The 20,219-nt window shown below is 38.0% G+C and overlaps 1 protein-coding gene across 1 annotated transcript in view; it reads left to right on the plus strand.

The window, feature by feature from the left end:
- The window catches only part of ADGRV1 (adhesion G protein-coupled receptor V1), a 567,434-nt gene that overhangs the window by 496,317 nt on the left and 50,898 nt on the right, over positions 1-20,219 (plus strand). The window contains exon 87 of the mRNA XM_067731218.1: positions 10,855-10,976. Coding sequence (XP_067587319.1) covers positions 10,855-10,976 — 122 coding nt within the window. The remainder of the gene's footprint in view (positions 1-10,854; positions 10,977-20,219) is intronic.

Below are 20,219 nucleotides of genomic sequence, written 5' to 3' on the forward strand. Positions count from 1 at the left end.
ATTATATATATATATAATATTTAAAAGAAGACCCATACGTAATTCATCCTTTTACCTGTCACATTTTATCAAATACATTTTTGAATCTTAAATAAATATATATTTCTTGAATAATAAGCAATAGCCAAAGTTTATATAAAACTGTTCTAAGTGTTCTGCATTTTAACCATTAAATCCTAACTGAATTCAGTATTCTGTATTTAGGAGGTACTAGTGTTATTCTCATTGTACAGTTGAGGAAATTGTGCATCAGAGCAGTCAAGTAACTCACCAAGGTCACACAGCTAGTAAATGGCCCTTAAGTAATCTGGCTCCAGAGTCCATGCTCATAACCACTCTAGTATTCTGCCTTTTGATGAATAAATCCCACTCAGTCAACCTCAGCGCATGCTTTTTATTTTTCATTTATTTATTTATATATTTATTTATTTTGCACGCGTTGGGTCCTTGTTGCTGCACACAGGCTTTCTAGTTGCAGCGAGCGGGGGCTACTCTTCGCTGTGGTACGCGGGCTTCTCATTGAGGTGGCTTCTCTTTGTTGCAGAGCAGGGGCCCTAGGCGCACAGGCTTCAGTAGTTGTGGCACATGGGCTTAGTTGCTCTGCAGCATGTGGGATCTTCCGAGATCAGGGCTGGGACCCGTGTCCCCTGCACTGGCAGGCAGATTCTTAACCACTGGGCCACCAGTGAAGTCCCAGTGCGTGCTTTTTAAAAAAGTTTATTTGACTGACTGCCCATATTCAAAACAGATCTTTTTCTTTTAATTGAATTTAACAGAAGGAAATTAGAAAACTTAGTATAAATAACCTTCAGGAAAGCAAATGATGTGATTTATAATTAGGATACATCAACTTCAAGAAAGAAGTAGAAATTGGGTCATAGGAAACACTAAAGGTATTGAAGAGCAATTTGAAGCTCTATTGTGCAGTTTTATAAAGACAGTATAAATCCATGTGGTTGTAACTTAACAAGTAATTGAAATGAACAATAGTTGATACTTACACTCATTTAATTTTATGGTTTCCAAGAAGTGTGGTGATCTCTCTCTCTCTATCATTTTCCCACTAATGCCAGAGTCTTTGCAAATAAACACTTAATCTATGGTTATAGTAAAGCTGCTTTGCCACCATGAAAAAAATTGTTTTTTACAAATGTGGCTCACAAACTTTGTAACAGAATAAACTTCACCTGGTTTAAAAAAAAAAACAGGACAGAAACAAACAAATGAAAAATATAGCAGGATCTGTCTAACCTATTAAAGATGGAATTGAATAGTAAAAATAGCTCTATGTTGGGGGCTTGGGAAGCAAGGAAGGGAGGGAGGGAGGAAGAGGGGAAGGAAGGAAGGAAGGAAGGGAGGAAGGAAGAAGGGAAGGAGGAAGGAAGGAGTGGAAACATAATTTTGAGCCTGAGGCAAAAATAAGCTCTAGTATCTACCTTATATTTGCTACTAACATCTAACACTTGTGAAACAGTGTAACCATTAACAATTTTAATTCCACATGAAAGAGGAGAAAGAGTTGGAATTAAAATCTTACAGATTTTAAGGTCTACACATGACATTGACAAATACAGAAAGAAAATTTTAAAGTTTATCATTGGGTCCAAATCACTTCGATAAAATTACTTTGATCATTAATATAGAAATATTGTCAATGTAGATGTTTTCTTGGACAGCCTCATCCCTAGATCATACACATGCCATTCAATCTGGGGATTACCTTTCTTTCTTAGCACAATGGTTTCTCTTTCTTTTCTCTGTAAGGGCTTGATCCAAGGTTTTTAGTAAGAATGAGCAATAAAATATTAGTTCATTCCCATATGCATAGACCTTCCTGGCACAACTGTTACTGTGCCATTATTTAATGGTTAACGATAAGCTTTTATATAACACAGGTATTATACCACTTTATGGTCTGTTCTTGTATATTCCCGAAAACAGCTCTCTATATGGGTTTGGTACTAGTTTTCTGTATTTGCAGATGTAGTTATTTAACAACAGAGGGTAAGTAATATCCCCAAAGCTTTTGAGAAATACATAACATTATTTTTATGACAAGACAATGCCCTGATAATCTGATACCAGAATATCTTTTGGGAGAAGAGATGCAATTAATCACATTGACAGAGAGGAACCAAAAGATTTCATTCAATTAGACTTTTTAGGATAGTGACATGGCAAAGGAAATTAAAATAAAGTTTTAAATTGGTGTTACAGTTTTGTAATGTGAGGGCTACAGAGCCCAATTAAAGAAAGGAAATAACGTGTTGAGGTCAGCTGGCATTTATCCAGATTGAGGGTCTCTACCAGGAAACAGTTCTGGGAACTGACATACTTAACACACTGTAAAAATATTTTCTTGAACATATAGAGTTATTTTTAGTGTTAATTTTTCTGAGACATTGTGTCAGAATTGATTCAAGACTTCAGTGTTGAATTTGAGCCTATTAAATGGTAATGACTGCTCTGTGATGTACTATCAAACTATCTTTAAAACATAACTGGCTAGTCATGGCCGAATACATAGCAACCTGATTCCCCAAATTATGGGACCATCTAGTAAGACTTAAAATATAGATATAGCAGGTTGAAAGATGCATTGTGTGTTTTCATTGTGTTACGAAAGCAGAGTGTGTTGGGAATTGCTGTTAGGTGCCTGAGCATGCCTGGAGATGACTGTTCTGAACTCCTTAATGGCTAATTAACTGGAAATGTAGTTAGGAAGCTAAGTTAAGCCAGTCTTCGATTGTTGGTTGGCTGACTTCATGGTTGTTTTAGAACTCTGATCTTCTAAAAACGTTTGTCATAATGTGATTGTATGAAACATTTCTGAAGTGTGTAGAAAATTACTATGTTGGCTATGAAACCAAATGGTAATTCTCCTTCCCATAGTTTCAAGACATTTTTCCTCACAAGAAGAAAACAGATCATTTAACCTTTTCCTTAAGAATCACAGAACTATCTGATCCCCGTCAGTAGGATATTCTCTGGCAACTTTGAAGTACACGGTTCAAATGGTATTACTCTAATAACAGTGCGTGCAAGGTCCATGTGGGTAGGTCTCATCTAAGTTGATTATTCTCCTTGGATTCAAAATTATAGCCTGCAAATTGAAAATTATACATAGTTTTTGCAAGGCGAGACCATAATTCTAGGCTTTTGCCATTTTGTTTCAATCCCAATAAATCACCCTCAAAGTAGGCCTGACACTGAACTGTCTTTAGCATCCAGGAGAGCCTCAAGTCAGCCATTGACAAAGTACCGCTATTTAGGGTCCCAGCGGTCTTGAGACTCCTCTGAGAATTTGCTCACATTCCTCCTCTTTACTCCTGGAAAATATACTCTAGGCCAGTATTGACTCTCTGTTCTGCCTGCAGATCTAATGTGTCACCTGTACAGATCCCTCCAAATTAGGCTTGCCTCCTTCGTATAGCAGGAAGGGTCAGGGTAAATCCATGTCCGAACATGGTGGCTGTAGGCCTCCCACGATAGTTACATTTACTCTATCTACCTTGTGTCTGAGATATCCTACTAGCTACTTAAATGACCTTTTAGAGCAGAGTTTTACACATTGTGGGTCACAATACATTGGTGGGTCTCATTGCCAGCATTTTAAAGTGGAGTGGGATGAAACGGGATGGGATGGGAGGGGATTGGAGAGAATAAAGTAGAATAGAATAGAGTAGAGTAGAATAAAATAGAATAGAATAGAAAGTATCAAAGAGAGACAGAGGGGAATAGAGGATACGGAGAGGTCCATGTTAAATAGGTTGGTCAGGAAGTTTTCAGTGACAGTTTGGATGTGATGGAACTTAAGAGTCTGCACATTGAAAGCAGCCCTCCTCTCTATGTGATCATCATATTACATCAGGATAAACATAAGTGTTCTAACACCAAATAAGTTTGGGAAATCCAGGTACAAAAAAGTTAAACGTGTTTATTACATGATTTTTTGGCCTTTTAAAGATGCAAGAGAAGGCTATCTATAGCCATATGCTGTTTCTCTAACTTGACTAAAGTCATGGTGGTGATGAGGGTGAGGATGATGGGATGAGGGTGAAGATGACAGGAGGTAAGGCTCTTTAAGCACGTGCTTTGTGCCAGGCTCTGTGCTGACTGCTTTCTGTGCGTGGTTCTCTCCCCCTCCCCCCGATTTGGTGCAGTGTATGAGGAAAAATGAGTCATGGGGTAAATGCATTTGGAGGGTGGTACCTGTACTCAGAAGGAAGAGACAGTTTGAGAGGAAGGATAGCAAATTTAGCTTTGAATGAACTGAATTTGAGATGCTTTGAGGATCTCCAGACCTGGAGGTCTAGAACTCAGGAGAGATGGAGATGCATATTTGGATATTGTTGGCCTAAAATGCTCATTGAAAGAAGGTGACACTAGAGATTATGAGTTTGATAAGGATGGCTAAATAAAGTGACGAGCCTGGCACATCATCCAGGTGACATACACACAGTCTAGCCTGCTGCAACAAACGTTTGCAGCTGTGTCTGGACACCAGAGCCACAGGACTCAGAGTGGGTTCCCTGTTGCCCAGATGGTTCTCAAGAGCTCTTTTGGGAACGTGTTGAAGTACTGAGGCAAGAAGGAAACTCTTAAAACTAGAACCAAGTATAGGACTAGTGACCAAAGGTTAGGAATGCAAACTACCCAGATGAAGTATGGAGTGTTTCTTTGAACAATTTACAAATCCAGTCCATAAGTTTGTTGTTATCTGTTCCAGCCACAGTATCCTAATACTGATTTGGCAGTTCTGTGAAATATGTGCCTTGTTCTCTTCTATTACCTTTTTTTTCTAATTTAAAAATAATGCATGATTATTGTTGGAAATAGACCCATAAATAACTTAGATCCATATTATTTCACAGTTGTGTTCCTTGTTTTACGTTGATGAGTTTGTTTTAGTAGCACATCCAAATTGTTAGAATCAGAAGATCAGTGAGGTAAAACTAAAACAAGTACTTTAGAAGATTGTAAACACAGAATAAATTTCAGCTTCATGTAAATGAGGTGTGATTTCCATAATAAAGCCATTATTGTTGTCACTGGTGCATAGCAATAAAGCCAAGACTGCAATTACAAAGAAAAGACATAATATAGAACCATACTTCCTTTACAAATGGCAATTCATTGAAATCATATTTTCCACTAAAAAGTAAAGAGATCTTATGGAATCTACTGACTCCCATAAGTAGACTTTACTAATGATAGTAGTACTAAATAACAAATCCACTTGTCGGGCTTTTTTTTTTTTTGATACTTTCCACAAGTAATTTCTTTCACTAAAACCTTTTCAGATTACTTTGTTTATCACATGAGTGACTCTTGCTAATGTAAGTATTTTAAGTACTTTGAGGATTGTTTTCTCCCTCATTGTGGAACTTCATCTTGACACAAGCCTGTCTTTTTTAGCATGCAGTAAAATATGCATAACATAAAATTTACCATTTTAACTATTTTTAAGTGTACAATTCAGTGGCAGTAAATGCATTCACAGTGTTGTGCAACCATCGCCACCATCTATTTTCAGAACTTTTTCATCATCCCAAACATAAACTCTGTACCCATTAAGCAATAACTCCCTCTTTTCCCCCTCCCAGCTCCTGGTAACCTCTATTCTACTTTCTGCCTCTGAATTTGCCTATTCTAGGCACCTCATGTAAGTGGAATCATACAATATTCGTCCTTTTGTGTCTGGCTTATTTTACTTAACATAATGTTTTCAAGGTTTATCCACGTTGTAACATATGTCAGAATTTCATTCCTTTTTAAGGCTGAGCAATATTCCATTGTATGTGTACATTGTATTTTGTTTATCCTTTCATCTGTTGAGGGACATTTTGGGTTGTTTCCACCTTTGGGATACTGTGAATGATGCTGCCATGAACATTGATGTACAAGTCTCTGAGTCCCTGGTTTTAATTATTTTGAGCATATACCTAGAAGTGAAATTTCTAGATTATGTGGTAATTCTGTGTTTAACTTTTTGAGGTACCACCAAACCATTTTCCACAGGAGCCGCACCATTTTACATTCTTACCAGCAAGGCACAAGGGTTCCAATTTCTCCACATCTTTGCCAACATTTGTAACTTTCTCGTTTTTTGACAATAGCTATCCTAGTGGGTACAAATAATATCTCATTGTGGGTTTGATTTGCATTTCCCTAGTGACTAGTGATGTTGGTCATCTTTGCCTGTGCTCAATGGCCATTTGTATATCTTCTTGGGAGAGAAATGTCTGTTCAAGTCCATTGCCCATTTTTGAATTGGGTTGTTTATTTTTTGTTGACTTTGAGGGGTTCCTTGTATATTCTGGATAGCACAGTCTTTATATAGATACCCTTATTCCATGGGTCCAATACTGTGTTTTTAGGGTTCCCTTTTATCGGGAACATCGAAATGATTCTGTTTTCTATTAACTAATTCACTCCTAAACATATATTTCTAACATTACCTATCATAAATGCCTGCTTCAGTAAGCAGTGACTTATATAGGCAACAGAAAAGTTACTAGTATTTCACCAAACGTGAAGTATCAGCTTAGGAAATATATAACTAAATGATTTTCATTAAAAGAACATTAATTTTCAATTTGCCAAGTGGAATTCATAGTAGCTTTTAAACAACAACATGCTCCTCCCCACTTTCATCACCATCACCCACTCTCACACCCCTTCTCCCTTTGGTCATTGTTACTCTAGGCCCCAGAGGTGAAAGGTACCTCCTTTAGGTTCACCATAAAGCTGATGAGGCATACGTTTTAGGGCCTGTTACTTGCATGGACCTCTTCCAAGATCTTCTACCTAATTATGCTTTTGAAATTTTTATTTTTTAAAGAAGGCTTTCCAAATTTTATAAAAGTTCAGGCCCACAAAATCCGGATGTACCTCTGGATATGTTTCTTCCATCTGAAATCATGTCTTCGTTAGTGTTGCACTGCTGGAAAGCCAGCCTGGGGTCTGTTGTGCAGTATACTGAGTTATTTATGACTGGCTTTCTTTCCTTGCGGTTTCTGATCTGGGTTGCCAAACTACCACACTTTTCTGCAGAGTTCCAGAAAAGCATGAGCCCTGGGTGTTCCTAGTCAGCTCCGGTATGCTCTTCTGGCTTCCGCAGGGAGCTTTTCAGCAACACAGCACTTGTCTGGCTCTAGGCACTCGCAGGAACATGCGGGCCAAATTTTGAAAATTTGGTTCCTAGCTGTTCATACAAAATATGCATGTCCTTTTACACTGTACACAGAGCCATAAATAGAATTTTGTCCTTGCACAGTGAGAGCAAAGGATGCAATTGCCAGACTAATACCTAATCTCTGAAAACTTTCACGAGCATAGCTTAGGCAATTTCCTAAGTATTAAGGTATCTTGTCAGAAGTAAAATAAGAGCCTTCTGGCCCTTTATCAAATTGTATGATTTCATTAAACAAAAATGATGTTTTTTAAAAAAATTAAGTAAATCTTAATATATTTGCTCCTGTCCTGTGGTAAGGCATCGATGACACAGGAACTATTCATCTGCAGAAACTGTGTCTTATATTATTCTTATTTTCTCTGTGCAGTTGTAATAACTTAGACAATTGACATTTTTCTAAAAAGGGGATATCTGACAAGATATCAGTATGGTGTCCTTCGAAAGCCTTTTTTCTTCTCAAAAAAAAAAAAAATGCTCAGGTTCCCTCTTCCTTTCTTTCTTTCCTTTCTTTTCCCTTCCAGAACAATTCCATCTTAAAGCCATTAGTTTGACAGAGCCAGGTATGCATCCAGTGGAAGGTGTCAAGCATGGAGTGTCACAAGCCAATCATTGTGAAGGGGCATCCGTGTGAAGGGTGGAGTGTACTCACGGGGCTGCTAAGAACCTGAGTGGATTTGGGAGGCCATCTGTGCAAGGCAGGGACAACAGCAGTGGGAGACTGGTTACAATCAATAGAGTTGATCAAATAGGTAAATATTTTAAGAATAATGAGAAATACATTTCTTGCCAACAGAGAAGGAAGTTACAAATACAGAAAAAGATACAATTCCAATTAACCTTGTGGCATTGGATTGGAATTGGAAATATTGGTATACTATGATTTTCATTGTACAGAGATAGATATAGAAATCTAGATGGAAATGAGTGTGTGTGCAGATGTGTGCAGACAGGTATTCCCCAGCTCTGTCTACTGAGAGGACGTAGGAGCAGCAGCGCCCCAATAGCAATGACCATACCCAGCCCCAGATCTTGGTTTCTGAACGCCATTCTACCCTAAAGGAAGCCAGGACTGGGGCAGGGAAAGTACAAGATGAGCTTGAAACATCTTGTTGGGCCAAAGCAGAATGATGAGGACATAACAGAAGTCACAGAAACCATCTTCAAGGGGTTCCCACTAATCAGACTTAGGACAATTTGAGCATCAAAATAAATGGTAGTAATAGATGATAACCCATTACGTTGAGAATATATGAGTCCATATTATAAAAATAAGTAAACGCATAAATCAGATATTTGATAAGTGAAAGGATAGTTACCTAGTTTCAAAGTAATGTCATGCAAGATACATACTAATTACAAAAGGAAAAAGACTAACTTTACGATGGAGAATTCATGCAGCCACTACCTTAATCAAATGACCAAAACGAGCCTCCTAGATAATGGGACAAATAGAAATCTTGTGCCATCCAATAGAATGTTATGAAAAGAACCCAGGATCACTTCTGTGATTTCTGGCAAAGCTTATAATCTAAATCATAGGAAAATATCAAACTCAAATTTAAGGGCACTCTACAAGACAAACTGGCTGGTAATCTTCAAACATGCCAGAGTCACAAAAGCCAACGACACTCAAAGGAGCCATTTTATTTTTATTTATTTATTTTTTAAACATTTTTATTGGAGTATAATTGCTTTACAATGGTGTGTTAGTTTCTGCTATATAACAAAGTGAATCAGTTATACATGTACATATATCCCCATATCTCTTCCCTCTTGTATCTCCCTCCCTCCCACCCTCCCTATCCCACCCTTGGGTCACAAAGCACCAAGCTGATCTCCCTGTGCTATGCGACTGCTTCCCACTACCTATTTTACATTTGGTAGTGTATATATGTCCATATATACACTACCACTCTCTCACTTTGTCCCAGCTTACCCTTCCCCCTCCCCATGTCCTTGAGGACATTCTCTAGTAGGTCTGCATCTTTATTCCTGTCTTGCCCCTAGTTGCCCCAAGGTTCTTCATGACCTTTTTTTTTACATTCCATATATATGTGTTAGCATACGGTATTTGTTTTTCTCTTTCTGACTTACTTCACTCTGTATGACAGACTCTAGGTCCATCCACCTCACTACAAATAACTCAATTTCGTTTCTTTTTATGGCTGAGTAATATTGCATTGTATATATGTGCCACATCTTCTTTATCCATTCATCTGCCGATGGACACTTAGGTTGCTTCCAAGTCCTGGCTGTTGTAAATAGAGCTGCAGTGAACATTGTGGTACATGACTCCTTTTGAATTGTGGTTTTCTCAGGGTATATGCCCAGTAGTGGGATTGCTGGGTTGTATGGTAGTTCTATTTTTAGTTTTTTAAGGAACCTCCATACTGTTAAAGGAGCCATTTCAGATTAAAGAAGACTACAGAAAAGTCAACTGGATTCTTCTGCTACAAAGGAAATTACTGGAATAATCGACTGATCTTGAGTGGGATCTGAGGATAGTTGTAACATATCAGTGTTAATTTTCTCATTTGATGGTTGTATTGTGTTAATGTAGGAGAATGTCTTTGTAGAAAATATACATTACAATGTTCAGAAGGTGATGGGGGATCAGGTTGGCAACTTTCAAATGGTTCAGGGAAAAATAAAACTTTCTTGTCATACTGTACTTGCAACCCTTCTATAAGTTTGAGATTGTTTCAAAATAAAATAAGATTTTTAATTTGCTAAAATTGTAAATAACTGTTCAGATTTCTACAATGTATGTAGATTTTAGGCATTAATTGATGTTGAATATATATGGACTTTGAGGTCTGTCATGAGAGTTGTCAGTGATGTGTGGTCCTTCCTGATGTCTTTCAGTAGCTTGAAAATGTGTTTATGTGCAGCTGCTAAGATCTGATTCAGTTTCCAAATATTCTATAGCTTGCCATTTAAATATTAATAACCCTTCTTTAAGATTGTTATTCTAAATCCCAAATATCAAAAATAAGTAGAAAGGGTAATGAAGTCCTTTGGCCCTGAAGAAATCTGTTCTGGAAACTATTAAAACAAATTGCACAATAAAATGATGGGTAGAATAAGCTTAGTGTTGTCAGTAGTGAATCCTTCACTTCATCTTTGCTCTTAACCATAGCTGTGACGTTTGGTGTCCACTCAGCAAAAGAGATAAATATGTATTTTTCCATTACATACAAACAAGTTATGTCACTTAAGTTTTAAAATGTCAGACTGGACTACAGTAATTTTGAGAGCACACTGCTGCCTACCATTTTCTGGTAGAGAGCTCTTTTAAGGAGATTTATATACCCGGTCTTCCCTGGGATTGAAATGTGATTGCATCTCCCCAGTTGTTGGTGGCACTTCCTGAACAGTCCAGCAGGTGGTAGTCTAGGAGAGGAACAGTTCTCATCCTTCTTCAGTCCCCTGCCTACCAGCAAAACAGAAGGAAGGTGGACTCAGCAACGTTACCGTTGCCTTCTCTTCTCTGTTGTAAGACTGGTATTTCCAAGGTTGTTCTTTCAAAATGAGTGCTTAGACATAGAGAGTATCTCCAGAAAGTAGCTAAAAATAATTTTGTGTATATGTATGATTATGCAGTATTCTGAAGTTCAACAATTCTTTTTCTTTTCTTTTTATTTTATGGTGTCTAGAAATTCCACTGGTTTTGTATCTCTTTGCCCTGATTTCAATGACATGGCTTTGGGGAGGCCTGCACATGGCTTACAGACACTTCTGGATGCTGGTCCTCTTTGTCATTTTCAACAGTCTGCAGGTAAGCCTTACAGTTTGGTTACAGCACACATAAACACGAGGCAGGGAGTTTCAACGTAAAGAAATCAAGTGTCCACATGTAGGTGAATTCGTATGCACAAAAACATCATGCAGAGTTTTAGAATAAAATGACAAAGATTATGTTAAAATTTTTTAACACCTGAAATATGGCTGGATCCTCTAACTGCTGGTTATACAAATAGGGAAGACATAAAATATTTACCCTCCTTCATTTTGACAACACCTAAGTAACTACAAAAACATGTTTCTTTTTCAATAGGATTTATGTTTATAAACTTCACAGATGGCAGCCATCTAGGGCATATGCACATATTTGGAGTGGGTCTGTGTCTAGAAATTAGATCAACTGAGAGTAAAATAACAGTGATGGTCAAGCAATTCCCTCTTGAGTCTGATGCTTGGTGTTTTGGTTCACTGAAAACTGATTGACATCCTCCAAGTCTGGCAATGCCTAGCTTAAATTAGCTTTGTGAGAATGTTTGGATAGCGTAACCAGGAATTATATAACTGTAACAAAAGTTAAAGCTGACTTTTTTAGTGCTTTCGTTAAATGGAAAAAAAGTTGTACCCTGAAATTAGCAAACTGAACAAATGAACACATTTTTTCTTATTTTTCAAAGTGAAAAGATGTGTCCTAGACTAAAACAATTTATTGAATTTGCCAAGGATATCTGTAAACAGCCCTTGTTTGGACCACCATCTTACAAGAAACCTCTGTAGGAAAAATATTAGGATTATAGCATAAAACTGAAACATGACTCAAAACATATTTAGGTTTGCTTTGTAGGAGACAGAATCATTAGTGAGATCATATCTAACAGCATGGTGCCTAATCAAAACATAATATCGATTTAGGGAGGGAAAAATACAAAGTGGCTTAAACATTTGGAATCAAGTTGATACAAGTTGATATATAGACACCTCCCAATAGAGTTATAATTGAGTACCAGCTACTAGCACAGTGTGCCAGTGCTACCATTACTAGGGTGAAGATGACAGCACTGCTTCTCTAGGATCTGATGATTCAGGGAGTAAGCAAACAATTAGCTGTAAGGGTATACTCTGGCAGGTGCCATGTAAACAAAGTGTTATGAGAGCAGAGTAGAGGACTTGTTTACTCCTGCCTGTGCTAGTGTTTGAGCTGGACACCAAAGGTGAGCCACTCAGGTCAGAGGCCCTGTCTTGGTCACCTTTGAATACCTAGGCCTAGCAGAACTAACACCAAAGTCCACATTGACAGCCTGTAGATGTGTTTTATTTGGTGGACACACAATGGTACACAGAGCAGGGTTTTAGATTTTTTTAATATACAGAGTGAAGTAAGTCCAAAAGAGAAAAACAAATACCGTATGCTAACTCATATATATGGAATTTTAGAAAGCGGTACTGATGAACCTAGTGGCAGGGCAGGCATAAAGACGCAGACGTGTAGAGAACAGACATGAGAGCACCGGGGATGGGGGGAAGGGGAAGCTGGGATGAAGTGAGAGAGTAGCACTGACATATATACACTACCAAATGTGAAATAGATAGCCAGTGGGAAGCTGCTGCATAGCACAGGGAGATCAGCTTGGTGCTTTGTGACCACCTAGAGGGGTGGTCAAGGGAGAGGAGATATGGGGACATATATATATGTATAGCTGATTCACTTTGTTATACAGCAGAAACTAACACACCATTGTAAAGCATTTATATTCCAATAAAGATGTGAAAAATAAATAAATATTTGCTCAATTTTTAAATTGAGAAATTTCACATGAAAACCTGAATGTCTGGCTTTTCTCTAATGGCAGTATTTGCATGGCAGCAATTTTCAAGTCTTGAGTAGATGCTGCCCTCTTTAGATGGGGCACGTTACCTCATTATACTCGATATATTCAATTTGTTCATTTTACCTGCCCCTGAGTTTGTGTCATATTTAATGTTTATTAAATAAGTGATGAGTAGATAGTTAGAGATGGGTATTCCAGGCAGAGAATACAGTGTTAGCCTAGGCTGCAAAAAAGAAACGTGATTAATCTTGCCTACATTTACCAAAGGTTTGGGGGAGGAAGAAAGGTTTTGCAGTTAGTGGTGGGAGAGGAGACAGAAGGCTAGGTTGGCTTAATCACCATGTTACCATGCTCAGAATAGCATGTTAAACTTCAGCCTTTAGGTAAAGGGAAGCCATAAAAGTTGGGTATTTTGTTTTATTCTGATTAGTTTTTTAAATTTTGTTAGGGTTTTTTTTTTTTTAATTTTTAAATTTTGAATGGGAATGACATGCTTATACCTGCTTTTTAGAAGGATAACTGGAAATGTTTAGGATGGTATTGAAAAGAAGAGCAGCTCCAGGCAGGAAGGCTGTTATCATATTCCAGCCTATAATGTTTGGGAGTGCACCTGGGGATAGAGATAGGTGACAGGTTTGAGAATATTCTAGAGATAAATATTGACGAAATTTGGTTAGCCAATTAAATGTAGGAATGTAGGGGGCAAGAGAGCGACATCACCTAGAGATGCTGGCTGTGGTGAATGGCTGGGCACTGACTCCTTTGGTCAACATGGAGATTACAACAAGAGAAGGTCCTAGGGAACATGCAGCAAAGTTGGTGAGTTGGTGAGATTTGGGAGACATTGGTAAAGCTAACCAATGTTTTAGCAGGAAGGCTAGTGAAAGAGATTGTTAGTGAAAGAGAATCAAGATATAGTAGTTTGGAGTTTCTGGTAGAAAAGAAGGCTTCAAAAGAAAACACCTAACTCTGTCAAGTGTAGCAGAGAAGTTCAATAGAATGAGAACAGAAGGGCATTGTGGTCTAGTGCACTGGTCCCCGCACTGTAGTGTCATCTGAATCTCGTGAAGGGCTTGCTAAAACACAGATTGTAGCTCCCACGCCCAGAGCTTCTGATACAGTAGGTCAGGGTGGGACCTAAGAATTTGCATTTCTAACAAGTTCCAGGAGATGCTGATACAGCTGCTCTGGAGACCACAGCTTGAGAACCATTGGTTAAAGTAAGTGTGATCGTAACTCCACCAGCCTACTATCTGGTTGACTTCAGCTGAGTCACAGATGTTTACCCAGTTCTACTTTCTTCATCTGTGAAACGGGAATAAATACCATTTAGGATTACAGTGTGATTTAATTAAATGGCATAATGAACATAAAGCAATTGTACAGTAACTCACAGTTAAAGAGCAGGGTTTTTTTTGTTTGTTTTATTCAAGAAGTTTAATGGAGAAAGCAATAATAGCTTAGGAAGGAAGGTTGGTTGGTTCAAAGGAAACTTGGGGGTTTGGTTTTCTTTCCTTGTGAAAAGAACCAACAGAGAAGAAGAAACTGACAACTGGAGGAAAGGCTCATTGCCTTGGCAAGATCATGGACAGGGCAGGAAAACAGAAGAGACAGACGGCCTGTCTGAGGGAGGAGTTAGACATGTTTCTTTCACTGAGGCTCAGGAAAGAAGGAAGGATAGGAGTACACGAAAAACTCTTCTGGAGCTGAAAGTCTGGAAAGTTGGGGTTTGTATGTAATGCTCTCTCTTATCTCTGAAAGGCAAAAAGCAAGGACATTTGTTGAGAGGAATGGATTAAAAGCTTGTGGTAAAAATAGTAAAAGGTAAGGAGCAGTTTCTAAGCAGAAAGTAAATAATAAATTACAGTGGATTGGAAGATGGTAAAGAAATGACTGCTTAGAGAGAAATTGGTGGGATTCGGGTTGGACACCTGAAATCTGTAATTGTAATTCAGCAGTAATTAAATAAATTAAGCCTTACGATTGAAATGGTAGCCATTGTAACCTATCAAACCACACACAAGAGAAAGGTTTATTGAGCTCTTATGGAGGTTAGAGGTTTGGTAATAAAGGAGGATTGTTGAGGATTAAACTATGTTTCACAGGAAGATAAAAAAGGAATTGTTATGATCTCTTTCTTTGAGGAACTGAAAACAAGCTAAGTATAAGTAAAAACTAAAAATATTTCAAACTCATGTTTAAATGAGCTTAATTCCATCTATGCGGCACCATTGAAGCAATGACTTTTTGTATCACTGTTGCCTGGTATCTGGTGCACTGGCATATTCCTAGCACCAGTGCTCAGTGAGTCAGTCCTAAAAGGAATGCCTGTTAAGAAACACTTGGAAAATATGGTTTCTCTAGGGTTTATTAAAGTTCATTTAATTTATAAACTACTTCACATCTTCAACTTGGGCATTTCCATGATTCCATGCTTTTTAAAAATTAATTAATTTATTTATTTAGGCTGCTCTGGGTCTTAGTTGCGGCATGCGGGATCTTTAGTTGCAGCATGTGGGATCTTTTAGTTGTGGCATGAGGACTCTTAGTTGTGGCACGTGGACTCTTAGTTGCGGCATGCAAACTCTTAGTTGCCGCATGCATGCAGGATCTAGTTCCCCAACCAGAGATCGAACCCAGGCCCCCTGCATTAGGAACACGGAGTCTTACTCACTGGACCACCAGGGGAGTCCCTGACTTTTGTATTTTCTTATTGGCTTTTGTCAACACCTGTGACCGGAAAAGTGTACTATATATCTTACGCTTGGCTTTTATATTTTGCTCAGAGGTGATTACTGCCTCACTTTTTAATCCAGATTATTATTATGCCATAGGTGCTCTGAAACTGACAGATGAAAGTTATATTTTTATAATATTCTGATATTTGATATTTATTATTGGGTACAATTTAAAAAAGAAAATCTTGATCATTTGAAATATTATCAGAAATTTCTTGATCACTTTCTGAAGATTCAGGGTTGAGCTACCAAACTTTTAATATGTTTGAGCATTTTAAGAAAACGTATATGAAATACTTTCTAAAGCATGATGGATGCAAATGCAAAGGTGATGTAAAAAAAGTTATCATTCTAAATATGTCTACTGTTATTTTTATTGCTTCTTCCTTGAACTCTAAGACATTTTTTCCTCAAGAACTGAACTTTAATTCAATTTTTTATTGATTTAGGCATCTTATTTACATCTTCTTGATTGTTTAAAAAAATTTAAACTGTTGAGTATCGAGTAAGCAGAACATAGAGAATAAAGGGGGAAATGTCCTCTGAGTTTATTTCCTGGGTTGTTTTTTTTTTTAATTCTAGGAGTTGCTTGCTAGCATGTCAGCATGTTTATGGTATCTGCTGTTTTTCCACTTCCCCATGATGCACTTGATGTGTGGATGTGAGGTGAACAAATCCTGATTTCCATTGCGCTTTCTTTTGTATCAAAAGAGGGACTCTAAAATTTCCAAAAAGAAAAAGGTAGTTCTGTACATACTTGCTTAGCAATCCCAAATCCCAAAGGCCTCGGGGCTCTATCTTGTTTTTTGCTAAATGGGCTTTCTGAGTGCGCTGAGCATGGTAGCCACCACCAGTCTTAATTCCTACCGGCTTTCCAGCCCCAGCAGGGAAAATCCTGTGAAGGACTTAAATTACCCTCACTTTGAATCACTCATTATCCAGAAACCAGTCACAGGGTGGCAGGTACTCTGGCCAGGCCTGGGTCATGAGCAGACGCTAACAGTGGAAAGATGAGTTGATCTCACAAAAACCACATGGAATGGAATTCCCACCAGAAGAAAAGAATCTCTTACCAATAGAATGGTAACAATGCTAGGCAGACCAAAGTAACAGGTGTCCATTATATATATTTTCTAAATTTTCTTGTTCATCGATATGTTTGGACAAGGCCAAGGGCAGCTATTGTCAAACTACTAGGAAACTTAATCAATGTGACATAGGTTTATTATGAATATCCTTGGGATCCATCATATAACCAAATGTCTCTGTATTGTCCACAGAAAAGTCATAAGGGACTACATTATTTTTCTTAATTTTCTCATCCATTAACTCAATAACCACTATTTTTTTAAGAAAAAAAAGTTGAGTTTGTCATTTCTAAGTAGATTTATGCTAAAACTTACAGATGACAACTTTCTTAAAATGTTTAGTCCAAGGTATATCCACGTTTGTGTAACAATTAAAGAAAATAATCACTAAGTTTGATACTCAGCTGGTAGTCACTAGTAGAACCCTATCAGTCATCATAATATTGAAATAGGTACTGTCTAAACCCCCTGCAAGTGTCCCAGACTTCTAGCTATTTAAGCTAGAAGCACCACAGACCTCTAGCAGCTAAAAGGCTAATGCTTGGCTAGACAGGGAGCGCCAGGACCCTGCTCCGGCACTAGACCTGCAGTCTGACGGGTCAGTGCCTATGCCACACCCTAAACGTTTTGTGCATCGCTCCTAGCTTAACTATGTTCTAAAATACATTTCTATTTTTAACCTAACCACTCAGCTTCAGACTTACGTACAGCATTTATTTCAGGTTTCTCTAGGGCTCGCACATTGACTACGTCAAAATTTCACTAACTGACAATCTTCTTACATGTAGGGAATCCCAGGTAAGATAATGAGGGTAGCCGGCAGTAAAGAGGGATGAGCTTGTTGGAGATGCTGAAAAATAAGTTCTGGAGAAGATTCATATACAGAGAAGAACCTTTCCAAAAGCTGAAATGCATTCTTCTTGGAATGCATAAGTTGGCAAGGGAGCGGAACTTTACATAGTATGGGGATATGACATTTCTCAGTATGTGAGTTATGAGACCACATTCTTCAGAATCTTATTTGACTGTCTCCCTGTAACTGACTTGTACTTGTTCGTTTATGTGAGCATCTGGTCTCGAGATGTTCCCTGGCAGTTTTTGAATCATTCCCTATTTCAGAGAAGGGAGTTACAACATGGAATTTGTAGCTAAAAATATATAGCCTGTATTCAAATTTAAGGTCAGCTAGTTAAAATCATTTTCATTCCTAGCCCCGCATCTTTAACAGCTAAATCGCTAGGGAAATAAGTGACTTAAAGGTGGGAACAGTTTCTCCTACATTTTAAAAAAATTATTGTTTTTTAGTGGCCACTAGAGTGCCTTGAACACATAAAGCATTTTTCTTCTACTAAAAAATAGTGTTTCTTTTCTTTATCCTCCTTCTTTCTTTCTCTCCCTTCTTCCTTCCTTCCCTCTCTTTCTACCTTCTTTCCTCTCTTCCTTCCTTGCTTTCCATGTCTCTCTTGTTGTTCTATGTTGAATTTCAGCTTTAAAACGAAATCCATCTTTCATGAAGAGATTTTCCCAATAAAAATAGTCCTGGAGGTATCATGAGAAATGGAATATGTTTCCTTGCTCACGGAAAGGTACAGGGTTCATTGCAAATGGAATAGAAAAGAAAATAATCCTCCATTAATTTTCTTCTGTGAGAATCCCCGTTTCGCATCCAGAGGGCTTCAGTGCAGGTGTCTACATAGATACAGTACCTATTTAGTCTTGGCTGCTTCCTTTTGAGGATAAACAGCTCTTGGGAAATACGCATTGTTAAATAATCAGTTACAGAGGACTAATTGTTTCAAGGCACTCCCTTTGCCATTGCTTTCCAAGGGCCAGCAGTAATAAGAAATGTCACTTTGTTTCCATTGGAGACTAGCACATGAAGAGTGGAAAACCAGTGTTCCCAGAAAACCCTGGAATAAACATGTAGAAGCCAGAGGAGGTTGGGATTCTATCATTGATTTGTCCCAGAACCATGTCAAGTTCAGTGGAAAAAAATTACTACACTTGTTTTGTAGAGTGAAATTCAGAAACTAATGAATGCCTCGTGTGCTCTTCAGAACGTCCCAGAACATTTCTGTAACTTTACAAATAAATATACAGAAGCTAAGACAAGTAGCTGTATTTAAATTGTCTTGATTAGGTCATGCAACTCTGTTCAGTGTTCAGTAGCATCTGGGCTGATGAAATATCTTTGAGTTTTCATGTAATAAACTTCTTACTCCATTTGACAATAAATGATAGCGTTACCTTCTCATTAACCTGTTGATTGGCCAAGCAGGACTCTTAAGACAGACTGCAGGGTTTTTACTTTTGTTTGTGCTGGGTTCTCTAAATACAAATGTCGGGATCTGATCTGCCAGTGAATGTCTTCTACAAATACAGGTTTAGAAATGATGGGATTGAATAGACTACGTTTTGACACCCGGCTGCATCCTTGCAAAACAGGTACCCCATTTCTCCTGCCCTAATCCTATGTTAGTTTCTTACTCAGTGGTTTTTCCATTTCAAAGTTTTTTCCTGTGCCCTCTATGACTGCATTTTTTGCATTTTAACCGTGTAACACGGCTTCTTGGGCTTTGTGAGCCTTTACTTTACCTGTGAAAGGATTTAGCACGCTCTGATTCTGAATTATCAAACCTACAAGAATTAGAGTAAGCGAGACACATACCTCCCCTTGTTAAAACAGTTTTGGGAGAAGAATGCAGTTAACGTTTGAGCCAGTTTTTACTCAGTCATTCAGATTCTTTGTCTTGGTGTTAATTTATAATTTTTCCAGGGTCTAAAATTTTGTTTTTATCTCATGTATTACTCAGACATTGGGGTGGGGAGAATACATTTTTTTTGTAAATACATTTATATGCATATTTTATGATAACATTCTTTAATGTTGAGCTGTTTAGGTATAGTAGAAGAAGCATACAATTAAGTGTCGTGCAACCTCTATTCTACCAAATGACTTGACATCTCTGAGCTTTAGTTACCTACTTTCCAGAGAGACATGCGAATTCTTGCTCTCAGTTTTGTCCTAAGTATTATATAAAAATATATGTATAAAATGTAATTGGTAAACTACATAATGTTTTACAAATACAAAGTTCTATAAATGAATAAATGGACAAAAGAAATGTTTGTCAGAAGCTACATGAAGGCAAATGAGAGACCAAAGAGAGGAAGTTCGTAAGCTCAGTCTTTTTTTTTTTTTTTTTTTTTTTTTGCGGTATGCGGGCCTCTCACTGCTGTGGCCTCTCCCATTGCGGAGCACAGGCTCCAGACGTGCAGGCTCAGCGGCCATGGCTCACAGGCCTAGCTGTTCCGCAGCATGTGGGATCCTCCCGGACCAGGTTATGAACCCGTGTCCCCTGCATCAGCAGGCGGACTCCCAACCACTGGGCCACCAGGGAAGCCCCTCAGTCTTTTTTTTTTATTGAAGCATAGTTGATTTACAGTATTGTGTTAATTTCTGCTGTATAGCAAAGTGATTCAGTTATACATATATACATTCTTTTTTAAAAAGTATTCTTTTCCATTGTGGTTTATCATAGGATATTGAATATAGCTCCCTGTGCTACACCATAGGACCTTGTTGTTTATCCATTCAACATATACTAGTTTGCATCCGCTAACC

Source organism: Pseudorca crassidens, chromosome 3 (assembly GCF_039906515.1).
Source record: "Pseudorca crassidens isolate mPseCra1 chromosome 3, mPseCra1.hap1, whole genome shotgun sequence".
NCBI classification, from domain to species: domain Eukaryota; kingdom Metazoa; phylum Chordata; class Mammalia; order Artiodactyla; family Delphinidae; genus Pseudorca; species Pseudorca crassidens.